The sequence below is a fragment of the Aspergillus nidulans genome, chromosome VII (assembly GCF_000011425.1).
Source record: "Aspergillus nidulans FGSC A4 chromosome VII".
In the NCBI taxonomy this organism is placed as follows: Eukaryota; Fungi; Ascomycota; class Eurotiomycetes; order Eurotiales; family Aspergillaceae; genus Aspergillus; species Aspergillus nidulans.
This window is the reverse complement of record NC_066263.1, coordinates 4,412,422-4,431,542: the sequence shown is the minus strand read 5'-3', so window position 1 is coordinate 4,431,542 and position 19,121 is coordinate 4,412,422. Positions and strand designations below refer to the sequence as shown.

The following is a 19,121-nucleotide window of genomic DNA, read 5'->3' as shown; positions in this document are numbered from 1 at the left end:
TATCTCGTTGACGATAGATCCCTTCTTGCTTGCTATTTCTCGATTGTACGACACACGAGGGTCAGATCCCCCAAGGGTTGGAGATCGCGCCCAAGCTGCGATATCACGTGGCGTAAGACGGCCAGCGAGTACACATTTACATAGTTATCAGAATGGACGGAAGGTAGACAATATAGCTTCGAAGATGAACTAGAATCCGGCAACGAGGCGGCATCAACTCGTGGACGTCAGTATAGAGCTATACATGTCTTGTCTCCAACCTCCAGCAGCTGTCTCTCGACAAATATTAACCTGTCGTGTTAACCTGGGCAAGCTGCAATTAACCGGATCCACACTTGCTTCTGTCGCTGTTCTGCGCGTGGCTTTTCTTGGGTTACACCCCGGCTTCCCACCCAACCTGGGGTGGGAATGACATTAGTCCATTGGAGAGATCCGCCTCCAAGCTTCTTTGGATAAGAAAGTTTCTGAGAAAGTTTCTTGAAAAGTGGCTGATGGCTTTGACCCTGACAGGCGCGAGTCTAAGAGTCGGCGATTATTAACTAGCTTAATTAGCCAGTAGCCTACGATGATTTGAGCCAGCCATCATTAGCGCTGGATAGCCATGTGGCTTGTCCATATTGTTTAGGTTCATTCAACTATATTCAACCGACGTTTCTTGACTTGCTCTTTTCTGAGAGGCCTCGAGATTTTCCCTTCCCGGCTACGGCTCATTTCTGAACCACTCTGGTCAGGTTTTCAGATGGTCGAATACTGAATTAACTCCATGGCTCCAGGTTCTCAGGAGCGAGAAAGAGAAAGAAAAGGGTATTGGGGAATCGGGAATTAGAAGCATTATCTTTCAGCTCCAGAAGCCGTTCGGAGATGGGATATACAGTCAGGATCTATTTTGCCAGAATAATAGCCCGGTTCACTTTGCCCAGGCCAATCAATCTGACACAGCCCTTCGAGGGTCTTTCCCACGCTACTGTGCTGATCACGATGGTCAACGCAGATACGTGAGAGGCCTTCGCGGACTCTCCGCATATTATCGCTCGCAAGCGTGGGTTATATGACAGAAGCAGAATACCAATCGAGCTCAAGCACCATAAATGGATTTTATAGCTGCGGGTTTATTTCGAAAAGCTTTTGAATTCAGCCAAGGCTGCAACTGCAAAAGCCACATCAGTGGTTCATTTGGAAATTGGACAGATCTATATATCTCAATCAGGTTCCCAGTGGTTCCCTTCTAAACAGATTTGGTAGGAGCTAACCTGATATTTCATGAAGTTATACTATGGTTCTCAGCCGGTTCACTAGCCGGGTCTCAGGATTCTGGATGAAAACGAAGCGGAGAACGCGCAATACGGTGCTGGTGGCGATTCCCCCTTACCCCGGCCCCGCACAATGGGGAATTAACCGAGTGAGGAAAACCAACAGAAAATCACCCCACAACTGACACTGCGGGGAAATAAGGGCTAAATCTCGGAAATAACCGAAGGAACTTTCTTCTATTCGTGGATTAAATGGACTCAGACTCAAACTGACTGGCATAGTCGCTCCACAACGAGCCGACCCCTTGCACAATATGTCCAAGTAATTGGCTGCAGATATCGAAGGATCATTCCAGCCTGGAAAAACAAGTTAGTTGGTGCCTTACAAATGAAGTCGTAATAACCCAGCCATCTTTCACGTGAGAGCATCCTCTACGTATACATATTCAACCTTAGGATTGTTTCAGATTATTGTTATAAACACAGTCCTATACGAAAAGAAAAAAAAAAGAACTAATTGTTAAGTTATATTACCAACACAAGACACCAGAGGAAGCGCAAAAGATAGCCGTCAACAGTCGTCAGGAAATATAATAGCGAAATAGTCTCGTTATTACGATCAGTATTAATGTAATCACCATGTCATCCAATCTGATCGTGCTTGGGTTGCCTGATGCATCTGGAATTAGCCGAGAGAGCAAAACTACAGGAAAGCGTCCCCGCAAGCACTCCGGGGGACTATGCCCGAAGGGACCGGCACATCTCCTCCCGAATACACGTATCGGATTACTTCGTTTGACAGAAGCCCAGCATGAGTTGATTTACATTATACCGTTACACGTTGACTCTAGGGCAGCTCGGGAAAAACATGCACCTACGTGTATTTAAGAAAGCTTGATTGAGCGATGGCAAGCCGAATGTGACAGTGCCACCATAATAATCCGGGAAAATGATGGTTGGTTAAACAGGTCGAGGCCGGAAAACCCGCAGTAAGCTTCACTTAATTAAGCTAGCCCCGGGTTACCATTACAAGCGTGCTGTCGCACGTATAAAGATCTGAAACCCCCAGCTGTGCCTGCATCTCTTTCGATCACCCATTTCTCCACCCGTATCTCTAAGAGATCGTCTCAGAGATCGTCAACATGAGTAGCGACAACACAGAGAAGCAGACCTCAGCGTTGGAGGTCGAGGCGCAGCCCACCTCCAAGGGCGAACCTGTCTACGATAGCGACGAGAAGGTCGACTACGACAGGACGGGCGCCATCAATGCAGAGAGGGTCGAATTTGACATGACTGTGCTCGAGGCCGTCAAGGCCTATCCTGCAGCCAGCTGGTGGGCCTTCGTCATGTCATGCACCATTGTAAGCTCTTATACTACCCACAATCGGCAGATCATTTCCCTAACGCTGCGATAGATCATGGAGTCGTACTGTGTTTTCTTGATGGGACAGTTCATAGCCACACAAAAATTCGCCGATGACTTTGGTGTCTATAGCGAAAGGGACCAAGCTTATATTATAGAAGCTTCATGGCAGTCAGCATTCCAGTGTAGCGGACCGATCGGTGCCTTCATTGGCGTCTTTCTTGCAGGTCCCATTACCAGTTGGATTGGTTATCGATGGGCAACCATTGGCGCTCTCATGTTCTTGAATGCATTCATCTTCATCTTCTATTTCGGGAACAGCAATGGGATGTTTTTCGCGTCCCAGATCCTGGAAGGTATCCCGTGGGGCATTTTTATCGCCAATGCACCAGCCTACTGTTCTGAGATTGTGCCAATGAGATTGAGAGCTCCAGCGACGCAAATGTTGCAAATGTTTTGGGCCATTGGGTCGATCATTGTCGGCGGGATCACTTATCACTACCAATCCAAGCAGGACTCCAGCGCGTACAGGTTCGTCAGCTCCTGTAAACACCAATGAGGAACACTATGTTAACAATCATTCCAGAATGCCCATTGCACTCCAGTGGATGTTTCCTACTCCTCTCGCGATCCTACTCTTTATTGCGCCGGAATCTCCATGGTGGCTCGTCCGAAAGGGCCGTCTGGCCGAGGCAGAGAAGTCTGTTAGGCGCCTTGGACGGGCGAGTGCGAATGAGAATCCTGCTGACGCAGTCGCGATGATGCGTCGCACAATCGAGCTAGAGAAATCGGAGAAGAAGCCTAGTCTCATTGAATTATGGAAAGGCACCGATCGCTACCGCACATTGATTGTGTGCGGTGTGTACGCATCTCAGAATTTGACGGGCAATCTGATTGCTAACCAAGCAGTTTACTTTTTCAAACGTGAGTCCTGCCTTTCCCTGTCACCTCAAAGCAGACTAACACCAGCTCAGAGGCCGGTATGGCGTCAAACACCGCATTCGCACTCGGTCTCATCACTTCTGCCCTCCAGTGGATCATGGTCATGCTCTCTTGGATCCTCACCACCTACCTCGGCCGACGCACCATCTATGTTTATGGTCAATTCATCAACTGTGCATTCTTGATTGCGCTCGGTATTGCGGCTTCAATTGGCGATCCTAAGACTACGGCGGCTAGCAATGCGCAAGCATCACTTGGCTTGATCGTCTCCGTTCTGTTCTGCTTGGGTCCCGCCCCTGCTTCATGGGTCATCATCGGCGAGACATCTTCCGTTCGTCTCAGGCCATTGACTACCGGTATTGGACGAGGCGCCTATTATGTGGTCAATATTCCTTGCATTTTCCTTTCCAGCTACATGCTTAACACTGATAAGTGGGACCTCGGCGGCAAGAGCGGCTACGTCTGGGCTGGTACCGCTTTCATCTGCACCGCAATGGCTTGGGTCTGGGTTCCAGAGATGAAGGACAGGTCCTACCGTGAGATTGACATCTTGTTCAGGCGTCGTGTCCCGGCTCGCAAATGGAAGCAGACGGTTGTCGATATCCGCGATGATGAGTAGATGAACATTGTCTTTGGAGAGTCTTGTATGGTAGTGATGGACGTGCTATGTCGCGTATATCTACATATATATCTATATGAACGGCGAAGTGGTTCGTTGATTGTTACGAAGAGTAGCTGTTTGGACTTTTCCCTAGTGATTATGTACTGCGTCAGTGGACGGTATTGACTAGAGAGCAAAGCGTAGATATGACATAGCTCGTTATTTGTCTTCGGAACAAGAAGTATGCCTGTAGATTGTTATCTCGTGATGTCTTAGATTTATACAAGTTTCGGAGACGTCTGATAGAATCGAAAAGCACACCGTTTTCTGCAGATATGGGTGATGCCTATGCTTTCTGCAATGCCTACAGTATGTCTGTGTTCAGCCTCGTTTTAAAAACGCTTATTATTGATGATTCTACTGGACAAATCAGTGCCTGCTGGGAAAATGACATGGCTCGTCTGTATACGTCGATGTGACCAGGCAATAGGACAGCCTTCTCTCTTGCTGCTCTGCACTAACAAGGCTGTGGAGAAGGAAAATCACCAATCTGCGTCCAGATACACCAGCCTCGTGAGCAATGCAGCCTTACTCTCCAAGAGAATCATTTAGTGAACTAAGTTTTAATAGCTGCCTCCCAGCTTTAGGTTCCAGAATCTCTTTACAATCCTCAATCAGTCCCTCCTCCAGCACCATACCGCGCCTATCTGAACAGTGAGTTTGTACCTGTCACTGGCCCTCAAGACCATTGATACTGAGCACAGCGTACATTCAGAACAATACTCAACCATCCATGGCAGGTCCCTCCTAAATGTTTGTGCTGCAAGAACTGGGTAGACGGATATACGGATGACCTGTGCATGGGAATTGAGCAGCGACCCCAGACGAAGCAAAAGGCATTGATAGTCCGCACCGGAAGAATCACGGCGATTATGTGAGTTTATGCTTCGGGGAGCATTCTGAGTACGGAGAATATGGAAATTGGATTCGTGGAGCCAGACAGGCGCTCGTTGACTAGAGGTGAAGAGTGGTGAGCTGAATACGTGGATTCGACTCGAGTCAGGCGATGTTGTTGGAGCAGTGTCGTTGAAAGCGATGTACGGGGATGACCTATACCCGGCTACACCGAATGACAAGACTTATCTTGATAGTATGAGCAATAGATATCTGACAAAAGAGTACAAATACTGACCTGTCTTGCTTCCCCGGCCATGCATATAATCCGGCTCTATGCGCCCTTGTTCGCAACGGAAAAACGACTCTTCCCCCTAAGAATATGCCCAAAGAAATAAACGCCAATATTTCTCCCACGCAGACCACACAGCAGCAATCCATGAGTTTCATTTCCCATTCGACGCCAAGATTATAGTACAATGGCTGCGGCCACAAAACTCCCGCGAATGCCACCGAGCACCTGACGAACCCATTCCCGCTAAACAGCGACGCCGTGTACTGAGGATACGCCATCGTGATATAGACAACGATACGCTGGATGATAATCACCACGTTTCCGGGAGACCAACATCGTTCCTATCGTTGGCTCGATCCAGTGGATATCTGGTCGCGCAGTCCAGGCAAATATGAACAAGCCCGAAGGCACGAGGATCGACGCGACCAGAGCGCAAGTTATCCCGGCGAGGCAAACAGCAATGATGACTGATATGAAAAAGAGGCCTATTTTGCCCAGAGTCATATTGTAAGTCGACCCATAGACGAGCGGAAAGAGCTCGAAAAATGAGTAAAATATGGCGTATACAAGACCGCAACAAAAACTGGTAAAGGCAATGGAGGGGTCGAGGAAGTTGAGCTTCCAAGGAACGACGAGTGAGCCGTATAACCGGGCTCTCATGTGCGTTTTTTCTGCTTCGAGCTCAGAGCGTGCTCTGTAATCATCTCGCCCGGATAATCTGCGGATACGTTGGGTTCGTCGGAGGAATAAGCCGTCTTGCAATACCCAACATCAAGGTTCGTGGAGCAACTGTCCATTCTGATATTACGACGTAGCCTGGTACTAACTTTGAAGGTTATTGATGGTCCATCTGGAGCTCGGGGTGAGATCTTTGGTGAATGGGTGCCAGCTGCGTTTACCGTTAGGTGTTAGTTTAGGAGCAACATGGGACATTGAAATTCTCCAGGGGATGGGCGAGCTTCTTGCAGAGGAGGCATGTCACTTTGAATGCATCCAGCGAGATACTGTCTGATATTCTTCGCCGTGAATGGAATTGGAATGGTCTGGTAATCAGCGACTGGGGGGCCACAAACACCGTAGGCCCCTCGCTCAAGGCAGGTATGGACCTTGAGATGCCGGGTCCTCCTCTGAAACGGACCGAAGAGGCTGTCAAAGAGGCCATAAAAAATGGTGAGGTTTCAGTTGAACAGGCTGAGGGATCAGCGCGGCGCCTCTTACATCTTCTACAGAGAGCAGAGCGATTCGAGGACGCATCCGATGTGGCTGAGGTCTGTTTGAACAAGCCAGAGCATGCAAGAAGCTCCGACATGCTGCTAGATCCGGCCTTGTGCTTCTCAAAAATGAGAACCAGGCATTACCGCTCCGACCACTAAACCCACCAAAAAAGCTGGCTATCGTTGGTCCGAACGCAAAGCGGACAGTAGCTGACGGCGGAGGGAGCGCTTACATCAAGGCGCCATACTGGGCTTCTGTTCTTGAGTCTCTCAAGGCTGAGTTTGGTCCTCGAGGAACAGATTGTCCATCATGTGGGGTCCAAGGTAAATTGTACCTCCCGACGGCATCTTCGGATATATGCCCGCGATCCGGACACTGGTGTTGGAGGAGGTGTAGTCGATTGGTTTGACGGGCATGATACCACTCAACCGCCTGTTGCTTCACGCCATATGTAAGGCACCTTATTAAAAGTTCATTTGCATGAGCTAACAAGCTGCAGCGACGATCTCTACTACATCTCGTACGGTGACATCCCGCCCGAAAGCGGGTGACGAACTACAGCTTCCGAGTCCGCACCACTCTTACGCCACAGACATCTGGCAGACACACGCTGTCTCTTGCAGGTATAGGGCCTTCAAAACTGTTTGTTGATGGGAAAGAATTGGCCTCGGAGTCCGGCAAGAGACAGCCGGACGGCGAACTCTTTTGCACCTATGGATCCGACCCGACAAACTGTCCTTGCTTTCGCTTCACCTGCATCCAAACCACGACTCTCGCGGCCAGTCAAACAGCTCTGCGCATTTTTGAAAACTCAGAGATAAAGGCTGGAGAGGCTTGTGTTGCCGAGCTCGAGATTGACGCTTATAGTCTTGGTGTGTTCGATGCACTGGTTAACCGGTGGGCTATCGATGCTGTCGCGGAATTTGACATTGTGGTCAGTACACAAACCCTGGCGATGCGATTGTGGTTGGCCAAGCTAGGGTTTCAAAAGAAATCACTTTGGTGCATACTATATAAGAGGCTGTTCTCAAAGGATCCATTGTTCTTCCCACTGGCCGTCAATTAGCACTATTACTCGCCTGGTCTACATTTATAGTTGTCATGACGTATATGTGCATAGAAACGTGAACAAAAAATGGCATGATTCGTATGACGGTATCCGCAGGAGAAAATGTGTGGAGGATTCTATGCGAGTTCCGATAGCTATAGCTGGCGAAGGGCGAAAGCTTGGTGAGGATTGGCACAGATTCCCGCTACTAATTGAGGAAGCATGATTAATCTGAAGCCTGAAGTACAATGTACAGTATTCCTCTAGTGCAAGGATACTGCATAAGACGAGACATTTCCTGAGGAAAGTTGTCGCGTGCGGGATAGGTATGTCTGCTGTGTTTACTGCCCACTACACAAGCTACCATAGTGCAAGAGCAACTCAATGTGCATAAGTCAGGTGGCAGATCGTCTCACAAGCATCACAGGATGGCCCAACGAGAAACTTTCATGCCAATGCAGGAAATAGGCTGACCATGTCTGACCCTCGTGCCGAAGAGAATCGTCGGAATAACTGGGTCCATTCCGCACGAGCGAAAAGGCAGTCCAGCTCTCTTACTGGAGAAGAGCATATTTTTGGATATTACCGGTGCCCCTCGTTCCGGGTGGCCAAGTCCAGATTGGAAAAGCCGTTAATCGCTCCGATTTGGGATCCAGCCCAACCGCTGATTGCATTCGATCACAATGGCTGCTGGGCAGCTAAGTCAGACCACACCATTTCTCAGCTTCAAGGCTAAGCTGGATGCTAGTCATATATTTCTTGAAACGCACAGTTACGCGCTTAATGTCCTCAAATCGTAGAATTGCTCTGCTTCAACCCATCAGTGGTGGCGATAAAATCGCCGACGGGAGACCTCCACCTAGAACGCTGAGGAGGTGATCGATGATGAAAAGTGCCAGCAGTAAGGCCCGGATTGCCGCTCGTAGCTCGTTTCGACACCAACTTACAAGGCCTCTGTCCAGGTCTAACCTCCATGAGGGTCGGTTGGATTTGTATGATCGACGAGCACACCATCGATGTATATAACATCAATGTGGGCCCCGATCGCGCAATGCCCGAGATCCAAACTAGCAGACCGGCCAAATTATTGGACCATTCCTGGTTAGACTTCTTGACTTTTTTCTAGCATCTTGCTTCTCGGGCGAGAGTCCTATATCTGGACGGCTTTTCTGGGGTTCCCTGGTCCGGGCCCTTTCGCCCGGGGAAAGATTAGCACTCAATCATCGCTAAACCAACTGATCATGGAGCACCAAGTGGTGGGAGCCCTCATGTCATCTTCTGCTCTAGTCCAGTGAATTCTTGGTGTTCTCCAAAAGTGCCCGGGTTCGACTCTACTATGATCAAGGGCCGGAAAACACGAGAGAAAAGCCCGCTAGCTCACCAAAGGCTTTAGTAGGGCTGATTCTAGAGATCAATGAACCCCTGGGGTCGGAACCCTGGATTATCATGCAGGCTGCTCGTGAAATGACTAGCAAAGCACCTCATCTCCTGCATTGATCAAGTCATTGTGGATCATATCTTGCTCATGAGCTCTGATCCTGTACCCCTCACCCCGAAGGCCATGATCAGTCTCATTTAAGCATACATTAGTCCGTCTGTTCCCACGAGCTTAGTAGCTGAGTTTGAACTGCAATTATTGGTGCTGTCAACCTCCCATCCTTGCATAACAGTACTGATTGACCGATGGTTGGCCGTGCTCTTCTCTGTGCGCTACGCTAGCATCACAGAATGGCAGAGACAGCGGTTCAACCGCCGCTGTCGCAGGCGGTTGGGTACATTGTCGTCGTCCTCATCGGAGCCATCATCGCTCTGGGTATGCAACCGCCGCAATAAAAGCTAGCCGCTGAAGCTGACTTGGAGTAGTGATGATGTTGGTTACCAAGGTGCTCAAAAAGACAACTGGGGAAGACAACAAAAAGACCGAGATGTATGCATTCACCCTCGTCGGGGCGTCCTATACTTGCTGATACTGATATATTGCAGGTTTATGACTGCCAATCGAACCGTCCGGACTGGTCTCACTGCCTCAGCTGTTATCTCGGTTCGCCTCTCCCTCGTCCAGTCTGTTCTCAATTTCGTCTAACAAAAGCCCCTAGTCCTGGTTATGGTCAACTCAGCTGCTCGGCTCTTCTTTCACCGGCTACGACTATGGCGTTTCTGGCCCCTTCTGGTTCGCTGCCGGTTGCAGTCCCATGATCGTCTTCTTCGCCCTAGTGGGAATTTCATGCAAGCGCAAGATCCCAGAGGCCCACACCTCGCTCGAGGTGGTTCGCATTCGATACGGTATATTCGAGCCCTTATCGCTGTGGCTGCCACAGGCTAAACGCTCTCCCAGGCCACATTGCCCACGCTGTCTTCATGGTTCTCTGTCTTGTGAACAATATCTTCGCCAGCGCCAACATGCTTCTCGGTGCATCGGCTGTGATCTCGGCAATGTAGGTTCTGGAGTAGACCGTCAATCTGAGCCTAGCCAGCTGATTGCCACAGCACCGGTATGCATATAATCGCCGCAACATTCCTGCTGCCCGTCGGTGTGACTGTTTATACATTTGTTGGAGGCATAAAAGCAACGCAAGTCTTTTCCTCGCAATCTCTTGGCAGATCAAGGCTAACGCTCTAGCAGTTTCCTTACCGACTACTTCCACACAACCATCATTCTCATCATTGCCTGCTATTTCTCAGTCAAGGCATTCCAGTCTGACCAAATCGGCTCGGTTGGCAACTTGTACGAGCTTCTCAAATCGGCTGGCCAGCGGCACCCTGTCTCTGGGAACCAGGATGGAACGTATTTAACCATGACCTCCAAAGATGTGAGCTTATCTGTTTCGGCGCCAAGATCGCGAAGGCAAACTAACCCTATCTTAGGGAATTCTCTTCGGGATTCTGCACACCTGCTCCAACTTTGGTCTTGTGATTGTATGACAAACCCGTTCATGTCGCGATTGAGTGCTAACTTATGCAGATGGACACGAGCTATTTCATCAAGGCGTTCTCAGCCTCGCCCAAGGCAGTTGTCCCAGGATACGCGATTGGAGGCGCCATGTACTTCTCTATTCCATGGGCTCTCGGGACGGTGATGAGCTCTGTTGCCCTGGGGTTGGAGAACCAGCCCAATTTCCCAACCTACCCTCGAGTCAGTGTCGCTTGGACCATTATAGCTATATCGTCTTCCTTACTGACATGTGCTATAGAGAATGACTTCCTCTGAGGTCAGTGGTGGTCTTGTTCTCCCGTACGCCGCCATGACCATTGCAGGCAAAGGAGGAGCTGCAGCGGTCCTTCTCATGATCTTCATGGCTGTGACATCGACCCTATCTGCCCAGGTGATTGCCGTAAGCTCCATCCTGAGTTTTGACGTATATCGCGAGTACTTTAAGCGATCTGCGACGGACCGAGATGTAATCCGTGCCAGCCACCTTGGCGTCATCTTTTTCGCGGCCTTCTGCGCTGGATTCAGTACGATGCTACACTACGTGGGCGTCGATCTCGGCTGGACACTGTACATGCTTGGTAGGGCATTCAAATCCCAAAGCTAGACCTCACTGACTGACGATGACTGCTACTATTACAGGCGTGGTTACCTGCCCAGGAATCTTCCCTATGGTCTTCACCGTGCTCTGGCGCCGACAGAGCAAAGCTGCTGCCATTTTGTCGCCTATCCTGGGATTAGCAACTGGTCTAGCCGTCTGGCTTACCACTGCCGGTCATTTCGGAGGCGAGGTGACCGTCGCTACCACTGGCCAAGTGCTACCGTGCGTCTATGGCACCGTGGCCTCGGCCTTCTCGCCCATCCTCTACTCCGTCCTGATCACGCTTATTCGCCCACAGGATTATGATTGGAGTGATTTCAAGAAGGAGAAGCTGTCGCTGGAAAAACTCGAGAGCGATTTGACCACAGTGCACCATGAAACACGCGACTCCACAGCAGGGAGCATTGAGGACGGAGGCGTGAACAGCGCTGCTGTGAAAGCACAGGAGCTGAAGCGATGGGGTCGGATTGCAGCCTTCTGGGCGGTCGCGACATTCTTGGGCCACTGGGTGCTGTGGCCACTTCCCATGTATGGCTCGCACTATGTGTTTGGCAAGGGGTTCTATATTGCTTGGGTAGTGGTTGCCATTATCTGGCTTTGGGCAACAATGTTCGTTGAGACGCTCTACCCCATTGTCGACGGGGGTTACCAGCAGATTTTGCAGGTCTACCGAGGCCTTCGTGGACGACAGCCATTGCCCGCCGTTGCAAAACCTGGAGGAGAGTCTGCGGATGGTTCAATAAGTGATGGCGCGCAGGGCGAGCAAGTTAAGGCTTAAATGTCTCGCTTTGCAAGCAGTCGAGTGCGAAAATAGTCACATAGATATAATAGATGTACCTCGATTGGACAAGATTCGCTCTTCTATTTCCGCAGCACTCTTCATTAACCTTCGAGTAATACTATAGTCTCAACACAGCACCTTCTGATGATGAACCCTAATGGAAGACCAGTGTAGTCTTGAACCAGCATCCCTGCTCCAACGCACCCGCGGAACCGCACAGCATTCTTCATTGCGAGCGCAGCCATAAATGACTTTTTCGAATACTCGCACTGACCCCTGAAAACATAGGCCAGCATCACTCTGAACAACTTGCTCGTCCTTTCCCATGTCGCGAGGTTTTGATATGGGCAGAAACGGGGACGAAGATCCTCAGGGCTCGGTCAATGCAGATCAGTGGGGATTAGTTTGCGTGGTATTGCATCATTTTCCGCTAGTACGCTGGCTGACACGGAATGCATTTCTCCTATTAATCACCTTGATTGTTTTGGAGTATCAATTACGAATTTCTATGGCAAGCGACTACGACATCAGTACCTATATCCTTTAACGGCTGCCCAGTGCGCCAACACCGCACACTATCTGTAAAAAAACCACGGTGGTCCCGGATTTGTTGAAGTTCTGCGCATGAAATGCTTGAAGCTGATATAGAACTTGCTCTAAAATACTGACACCCAACGACCACCAGAGCGTATATTGGAGAGTCAAGCACACTCCCCCTAACAATGATATTGGTAGGCCAAAGTCTCCTGCGGTAACAAACTGATAGCTGGGGGTTGCGAGTACTGTGCATCACACGACATAGTCCAGACTTCGTATCATTCTTTTATAGGTACATCAAGTACAATATCCTCGTTCATGGCCCGTAACTGGGGTTCCAGAAGGGGCATACTGAACAGTTATTACGCAGCAGACGCTAATAATACAGCCCTGAAAAATGATGAAAATGTATTCAATTCCATTTATACGAGATGCAGAGCCTGTCTGTTCACCTCGGAGGATTCTAGTCTGACCAGAATCGGTCAATCGACTGTAGGTATCTAGTCTATCATGTTTGAATTCCCACAATATCAGAGGCCCAAAGGATGGAGCCCAACCGTTCGGGCCCCAGGAGCTGCGAAATCTCCTTGACCAGGCGGCATCCCCAGTCGCCCATCCACCATCGATCACGGAGATGATGAAGAACCGCACAGTAATGTGCGAAGATGGTAAGGGCCAGCGGTTGCTGCTCACGGACTAGGTCGAGGTATCGAGATGGGAGGCGGAACAGCCACCGCAGAGCAATCATGGTCGGTTCGCCCCCTTTACTGAGCATTTCTAGTGATCGGTCAAGTTTTGAAATCGCGTCGTCATAGATGCTGGTTTCGTGAGACGGGTCTTTCTTTGCGCTGGCGTTATTGAGATTTCGCATGGCAAGTATAGTCAGGGTATAAGTGCTTGGAAGCTGGTGGTAGGGGTCAGTTTGGGTGAAGAGGGCCTTCAGTTCGCCCCTTTCGACCTTATCGATCACCTCTGAACTGGACGATAACCCTCGCACAGTGTTGAACATGTCGAGTAGTTTATGCAGTGATGGTGACGACGTTCCTTGTTCATCATCCTTTCGCGGACTCGATTTATCCCCGCCTTCGGCCAGCGAAGCGGACGCCAGTTCATACATCAGCAGAATACTGGCGGTAGAAAAGGCCGCGTTGCACCGAGACCCAGAGGGCTTTTCGGCAACCGGGGTGACCGCAGCCACAGCTTGACTGTAGTGCGCATCAGCCTCCTGCAAGTAAGCCTTCCGCTTGTCCGAGCCAGCTTCGCTGGTATATGCAAGCTGGATAGCGGACAGAGCCAGCGTGCTGTGGCGCAGCGCTGGGTATCGGTCCGACTCGCGCCGGATGAGCACCTGCCATGACTGGTCTTTGCTCTTATTGTGTATTAGCGATCGCTCGGTTGAGGAGCGCCAATTATCCCACAGCCGTACATCGCCCAGACCCGAGCCTTGCACGTGGCAGGACTCGGGCTTCTCGGGGGCCTCGGCGCACTCATCGTTCCGTGACTCGGAGGAGGTGTTTGATTCGGTGGAAGTATTTGACTCGGTGGACTGTGACGAGGTTGACGTAGAACTAGCGTTCGACTGGCGGTGATAGATAGTAGGAGAAGGGGAGGAGTAGACGGGAGATTCGGCGGCCGCGGCGGCCTTCGTCCTGTAGGGGGCTGGTTTCTGGTCACGATAACGACACGTCAAGTGCTGGGACTTGCATTCGTCGCACTGGGGACGGGCCTTGGAACACTTCGCGGAAGGGGGCGGTGTTAGCAGCAATCCTGGCGGGGGGAACAATAATGACGGGAGGAGACAAGACAAGATGAAAAGCATACCTCCATCTGGCCCTCGGCACATTGGGCGCATTCGAGCGGTGACTTGCGAAGTCGTCGCTGAACAGGCATAGCAGCTGCTGACAGTCGACGGGGTCCGGCCTGCGTTCTAAGCTGGCATCGACATCGCCTTAAAGGGGATCATGTCTTGCGCCGGGGGCAGCAGTCGATAATCACAGGCACTCGTCACGACCTTGGGCAGTTCAATTCATGTCCACGGACAGGAAAGCGCGAGTTTTGGGCCGGACTGCAAACACCAAGAAGGCACAGCAGGCTGGGCAAGAAAGGGGCGATTGAAGGAGGATTGATGGGGGGGGTTGTGCGCTGAGTCTGTGACTTGTCGTCCAAGGCGCTGATCAGTGGGACCCAGACCAAAGGAAGAAAATTGGCCCAAGAGTCCAAAGACCCCCTTGCCAATGCCAAGCGCCACACGCATGAGACATAATCCATGGTTCATGGATGCCGTTCATAATCTCCGTTCAGGTTTTGCTGGGAGGGGTGACTGGGCCTCAATGCGCAAGCGTCGCCGTAGCCATGGCAGACCAGTGTCGGGGCCTCGATGGCTAATGGGTATCGGGGTACTACTCCGAGTACTATTGCTCGAAAATGTGCCTGAGCGCATGGAACAGGTCGAATTTGCCAGTCAGGTGCTCGATCTCGAAATTAAGGACGATAATTCGGGGATTTCCGGCTGGAAAAAGCCAGATAGTAAAGCGACTGCACATAGTGAGTCTTGACAGCTCGATATAGACTCTAAAAAAGAAATAAACTCCGCTCAGCGTTGCATACAATGAATTTTGTGGTTGAACTGGTTACACGATGTGAGCCTAGGTGTCACAGATCGGATCGCGCCGCACAACATCGATCAACCTAGCGTGGGCGAACTACTAAGCGACAACTCGAAAAAGAAAAGCCTCGGTAAATGTCCACCCGTCGAGTTCGGTGGCGCCGACTATTGGCTCAAAGCGAGCAAGGGTCCCGCTTGTCCAAAGTCTCTGTTAATGCACTAATCCGTTTTAGGGAAATGCATGACACAACCAGCTACCAGCACCAATGGGGTCAGTTCAAGCTCGCGTGGACCAGTGGATAAGGACTTTTTTTTTCTCCTGCATGGCTCCATCACTGAAAACAATCACAGCAATCAAATCATTCAAAAATGAATTCGAGACCCAGACCAGCCGAAGCGATGCCGTCTGCCATGGAACGTGGCGCACCGGTCTCCTGCCAGGCTATCCCGCGTCACCAAAGCAGCCTCCGCTGTGTCAGGCTTTCTTAATCAGCCACTGAGCCGGCTAGCCATTGGCGCTGCGCCTTTGCATCAGCTCCCGAATTACCGGGTTCCAACCGTGGTTTGCCCAGGGCCAGGGGAAATCCCATCCCACCTGGTTGACAACCTGATTGTTCCCCGACTCTGCTTGGTTCCTGGCCGTGGTCTCCTTCGCACTCGAGAATCCGTGAATCATAGTAATAAGAATAATTGATCGGCCAGAGAATGAGGGCGGCTCCCAGTATTTGAGCCCAGCACGGCCCCAACTGGCGATGATCCTCCACAGGATCGACGTTGTACAAAGATCTTCTATCGATTCGTCCAGCTTCCTTTTCCGTTTTCGGGGCGCTCGACAGCAATCATGCTGCTGGAGCTCGATGTCTCCCTCTTCTCGATGGCCGCCCTCGTGGGCACCCTCGTCTGCATCGTCGTCAAGCTATTCGAGACGTCTCCAGTCCCCAAGGATATCCCATGGGCTACTGAAGAAGCAGAACGTCCTCCGCCGCGCCGCCGAGCGCTTCATCGGCGTCAATCCCATCAGTTTCATCCAGGAGGGGTATGAGAAGGTCAGTCATGCGCCGTGGTTGCAGTTTCCCCCCCCCCCCCCCCCCCCCCTATCCCACTCTTAGGAAAATGCTGACCTGCAGCGCAGTACTCAAAGAACCAGCAGCCCTTTGTTATGCCCAGCGTTAACGAGGGCGATGAAGTGGTCCTGCCCAGAGAGCATTCCAACCTGGTCCTCTTCGCCAAAGAGTCTGAGTACAGCTTCAAAGCCCACATCTCCGACTTCTTCCAGCTCAAGTACACCAGCTGGCCCCTCGCCTTCGCGGAGAAATACGACTTCTTCGTCAAGCTGGTCAGCAAAGATCTGACTGAGACCCTCAAGTCCGACGCCATTGCAGAGGCCCTCGCCAATGAGGCCCGGGCCTGTCTGTCTGATATCTGGGGCGAGGATGAAGACAACTGGGTGGAGGTTCCCCTGTATTCGGCCATGGAGAAGTCAGCAGCCCCGACTGATTAATGTCCTCGCCATTGGACCCGGCAACAGCCATGATACGAGTCTCCTCAATGCCATGACGAACTGTTCCAACGCCATTGTGTTTGGGGCAAACGTCATCAAAGCTTTCCCTTCCTTTTTACATGGGTACGATCTTCCCCTCCTTCCTTTGTCTCCGCACCCTCATTTGCTGACCCGGCCTAGCATTGTTGGTCCCATTGTCGGTCTAGTGAACCGGTGGCAGGAGCGTGTCTTCCACACCCGCATGAAGCCGCTTATAGAAGCAAGGATTAAGACGCAGCGCGAGGCCGTCGACAAGGCTGCGCTGCAGGAAAACCTCAAGGCTCAGGTAAGATTTCCAGCCGGTCTCATTCGAATCGAACAGTCTAACGTCTTTGCAGGGCAGTCTCCTTGACATGCTCATCAATGCCGGGCTTCGCAGCAAATGGCCGGTGGAGGTCGAGACGATGTGGCTGGCGTATAGGATCTTCATGATCAACTTTCCTGGAGTTCACACCAGCGGCATCTCCGCCACCAGCGCTCTGCTCGATATCTTGAGTTTCCCTAGCGAAGAAGGTCTCATTGACATGCTCCAAGCCGAAATCCAAAACATTGCCGCCAGCAGTTGTGGGAAATGGACTGCTGCCGAGCTGGAACAAGCATCATTGCTTGATAGCGCGATCAAAGAGAGTCTCCGGTTTAACGGCATCAACGCTCTTTCTCCCACCCGAATGGTATGCTCTTCCCAATCTTACCATGTACATCAGCTAACACTGCTCCAGGTCGTTGCACCAGAGGGTACCACGCTCCCTAACGGTCTCTTCCTCCCATACGGAACCAAGATCGGCATCCCGCAATACGCCGTCCACCGCGACAGCGACCTATATCCCAATCCCGACCAATACAATCCTTACCGTTTCTATACACCGGGTGCCAGCCCCGCTCAGCTGCGCGAAAGTTCAATGACGAATACGAGCGAGTCCTATGTCGTCTTTGGTCACGGCCGCCGGCAATGTCCCGGCCGGTGGATCTTCGCCCACATTTTCAAGCTCCTAATCGCCGAGATGCTTCTCAAATACGAAATAAAGCCCTTTCCTACACGGCCCAAAATTCACCGTAAGTGTCTCAAACCTCGTTGTTGGTTCGTGGACTAACCCTGACAGGATGGGGACGCTTCCAACTACCGCCCCTAACAACGAAGCTGACTGTCCGACGCAGAAAAGACACTGCCTAACCTTTCCTATACCATAATCTTTGCCTGGACTTAATTCATCAGGCGATCTTCCGTTCTCTGTAATTATTTCTGTTTGTATTATATAGCGATCGTTTGGATAGAGGATATATTAATGGCCCCCGGCTGCCGGAGCCGCGCGATGATACCTTGGGTGGCAAAATGATCAAGTTGACTTGAATAGTCCATTGATAAGTGGCATCAATTGGAAAGCTTTTGTGTCTGATTATACTCTTTGTGCGGCAGTTGTAACCTGTTGGCTGATATATATATTTCCGCCCTATTGCAGTAAACCAGTCTGAATGGACAGCTTGGCTCTTGAGACAAGTAATCTATTTTCTTTTACCATGGCGGTCTGTTTCTCTAAGTCCATCGCCATCTTAGCAAGTACTACTATGCTGCAGATGGTCACTCACTGCATTACTTAGCCATAAATTGTGCATCTTTGATGGCTCAACTTGGCTTCGCCAGGTCTCAACCCGGTTCCGAGGCCTCCGTAATGTTCTATATCAATTGTATAAACGCGCTGCGATGCATGATTTGCATCTAGGGTTGGCGGTATGGCTCGCTTCAGTCACCAGAATGGCGCTGGATCACGTTCGGCATGATGTGATCCGGACGGAATACGAGGTCGCCGAAAACGGCGTCACAGTACCATCCTAAAACGGAAAGACGTAGACTACCAATGTTGCGGTTCGTGCTGATTGACAACACGAAAGTGTCATGGAGCACAATTGCAGCACTACTTCATGCCCTTCGTATGCCGGGAACCTCGAGGTGGAGGACGTCCGTCCTCACTAGTGAGGTGAGATGGCGGAGACAAAGGGGGATTTCCAGGATATCTGGTATTCAAATAATCTCATAGTATGATTGTCTCCTGATCAATATATGCATTGGAGAACTGGAGAGCAAAGAGTATACCGAATTCACAACAGAGTCAAATCTAAAATGGACTTTCGACATACGGCGGTATCCCTGCCTGGTTGCCTGCCTGGTTCAGTGATCACGATGTCAAGGGCATTTTCAATAAGGCATGAGATAGAAGAGAAACAGTACCGAATGTGCAGGAGCGTCGAGATTGTAGGTTAAATCAATATATGAAACCCAGTCTGCCCTAATGAGCGGATGGGACGTAGCTATTTGTGCAAACCCTCATTCAGGTGCAACCAGTCAACATCAATCGAGTGTGCTTTGACCCGTTCTTGTTCAGCTCTATACTCAATGATGTTTCTGCAATAAGAGCTATTGTGTCTGAAGTTTCTGCAAGCTATCTACCTGAACAGCTGCGGCCATCTTTATCCTTGTCATGTTGGATGAAGAACGGCCGAGTTCTGAACATGACGGACTCGTCT

The 19,121-nt window shown here is 50.7% G+C and overlaps 6 protein-coding genes across 6 annotated transcripts, besides 1 other annotated feature; 5 read left to right on the top strand and 1 right to left on the bottom strand.

The window, feature by feature from the left end:
• Positions 1-19,121: part of a sequence feature (contig 1.43 127..338545(1)) that runs on past both edges of the window.
• On the top strand, positions 2,393-4,174 carry ANIA_02601 (putative MFS maltose transporter; the record flags this gene model as incomplete). Its single annotated transcript, XM_655113.1, has 4 exons — positions 2,393-2,611; positions 2,666-3,144; positions 3,200-3,537; positions 3,588-4,174. The coding sequence occupies 4 exons, from the start codon at positions 2,393-2,395 to the stop codon at positions 4,172-4,174; spliced, it is 1,623 nt and encodes a 540-aa protein (XP_660205.1).
• On the top strand, positions 4,492-5,094 carry ANIA_02600 (uncharacterized protein; the record flags this gene model as incomplete). The annotated part of the gene is made up of 4 exons (XM_655112.1): positions 4,492-4,525; positions 4,590-4,729; positions 4,804-4,870; positions 4,994-5,094. 4 exons carry the CDS (start codon positions 4,492-4,494, stop codon positions 5,092-5,094), a joined length of 342 nt encoding a protein of 113 aa, XP_660204.1.
• On the top strand, positions 5,737-7,626 carry ANIA_02599 (uncharacterized protein; the record flags this gene model as incomplete). The annotated part of the gene is made up of 5 exons (XM_655111.1): positions 5,737-5,852; positions 5,916-6,005; positions 6,292-6,613; positions 6,697-6,883; positions 7,184-7,626. 5 exons carry the CDS (start codon positions 5,737-5,739, stop codon positions 7,624-7,626), a joined length of 1,158 nt encoding a protein of 385 aa, XP_660203.1.
• ANIA_02598 (sodium:solute symporter family protein) lies at positions 9,337-11,916 on the top strand (the record flags this gene model as incomplete). The annotated part of the gene is made up of 11 exons (XM_050613097.1): positions 9,337-9,421; positions 9,472-9,535; positions 9,592-9,649; positions 9,705-9,891; positions 9,944-10,043; positions 10,096-10,179; positions 10,232-10,418; positions 10,474-10,524; positions 10,571-10,741; positions 10,800-11,118; positions 11,180-11,916. 11 exons carry the CDS (start codon positions 9,337-9,339, stop codon positions 11,914-11,916), a joined length of 2,043 nt encoding a protein of 680 aa, XP_050468938.1.
• On the bottom strand, positions 12,848-14,474 carry ANIA_02597 (uncharacterized protein). Its single transcript, XM_655109.2, has 2 exons — positions 14,278-14,474; positions 12,848-14,191 (listed from the first exon to the last, which is right to left on the bottom strand). Exons 1-2 carry the CDS (start codon positions 14,344-14,346, stop codon positions 12,965-12,967), a joined length of 1,296 nt encoding a protein of 431 aa, XP_660201.1. The 5' UTR covers positions 14,347-14,474; the 3' UTR covers positions 12,848-12,964.
• ANIA_02596 (protein CYP646A1) lies at positions 15,728-17,993 on the top strand. Its single transcript, XM_050613096.1, has 7 exons — positions 15,728-16,097; positions 16,194-16,540; positions 16,590-16,685; positions 16,743-16,887; positions 16,940-17,272; positions 17,321-17,654; positions 17,702-17,993. Exons 1-7 carry the CDS (start codon positions 15,903-15,905, stop codon positions 17,770-17,772), a joined length of 1,521 nt encoding a protein of 506 aa, XP_050468937.1. The 5' UTR covers positions 15,728-15,902; the 3' UTR covers positions 17,773-17,993.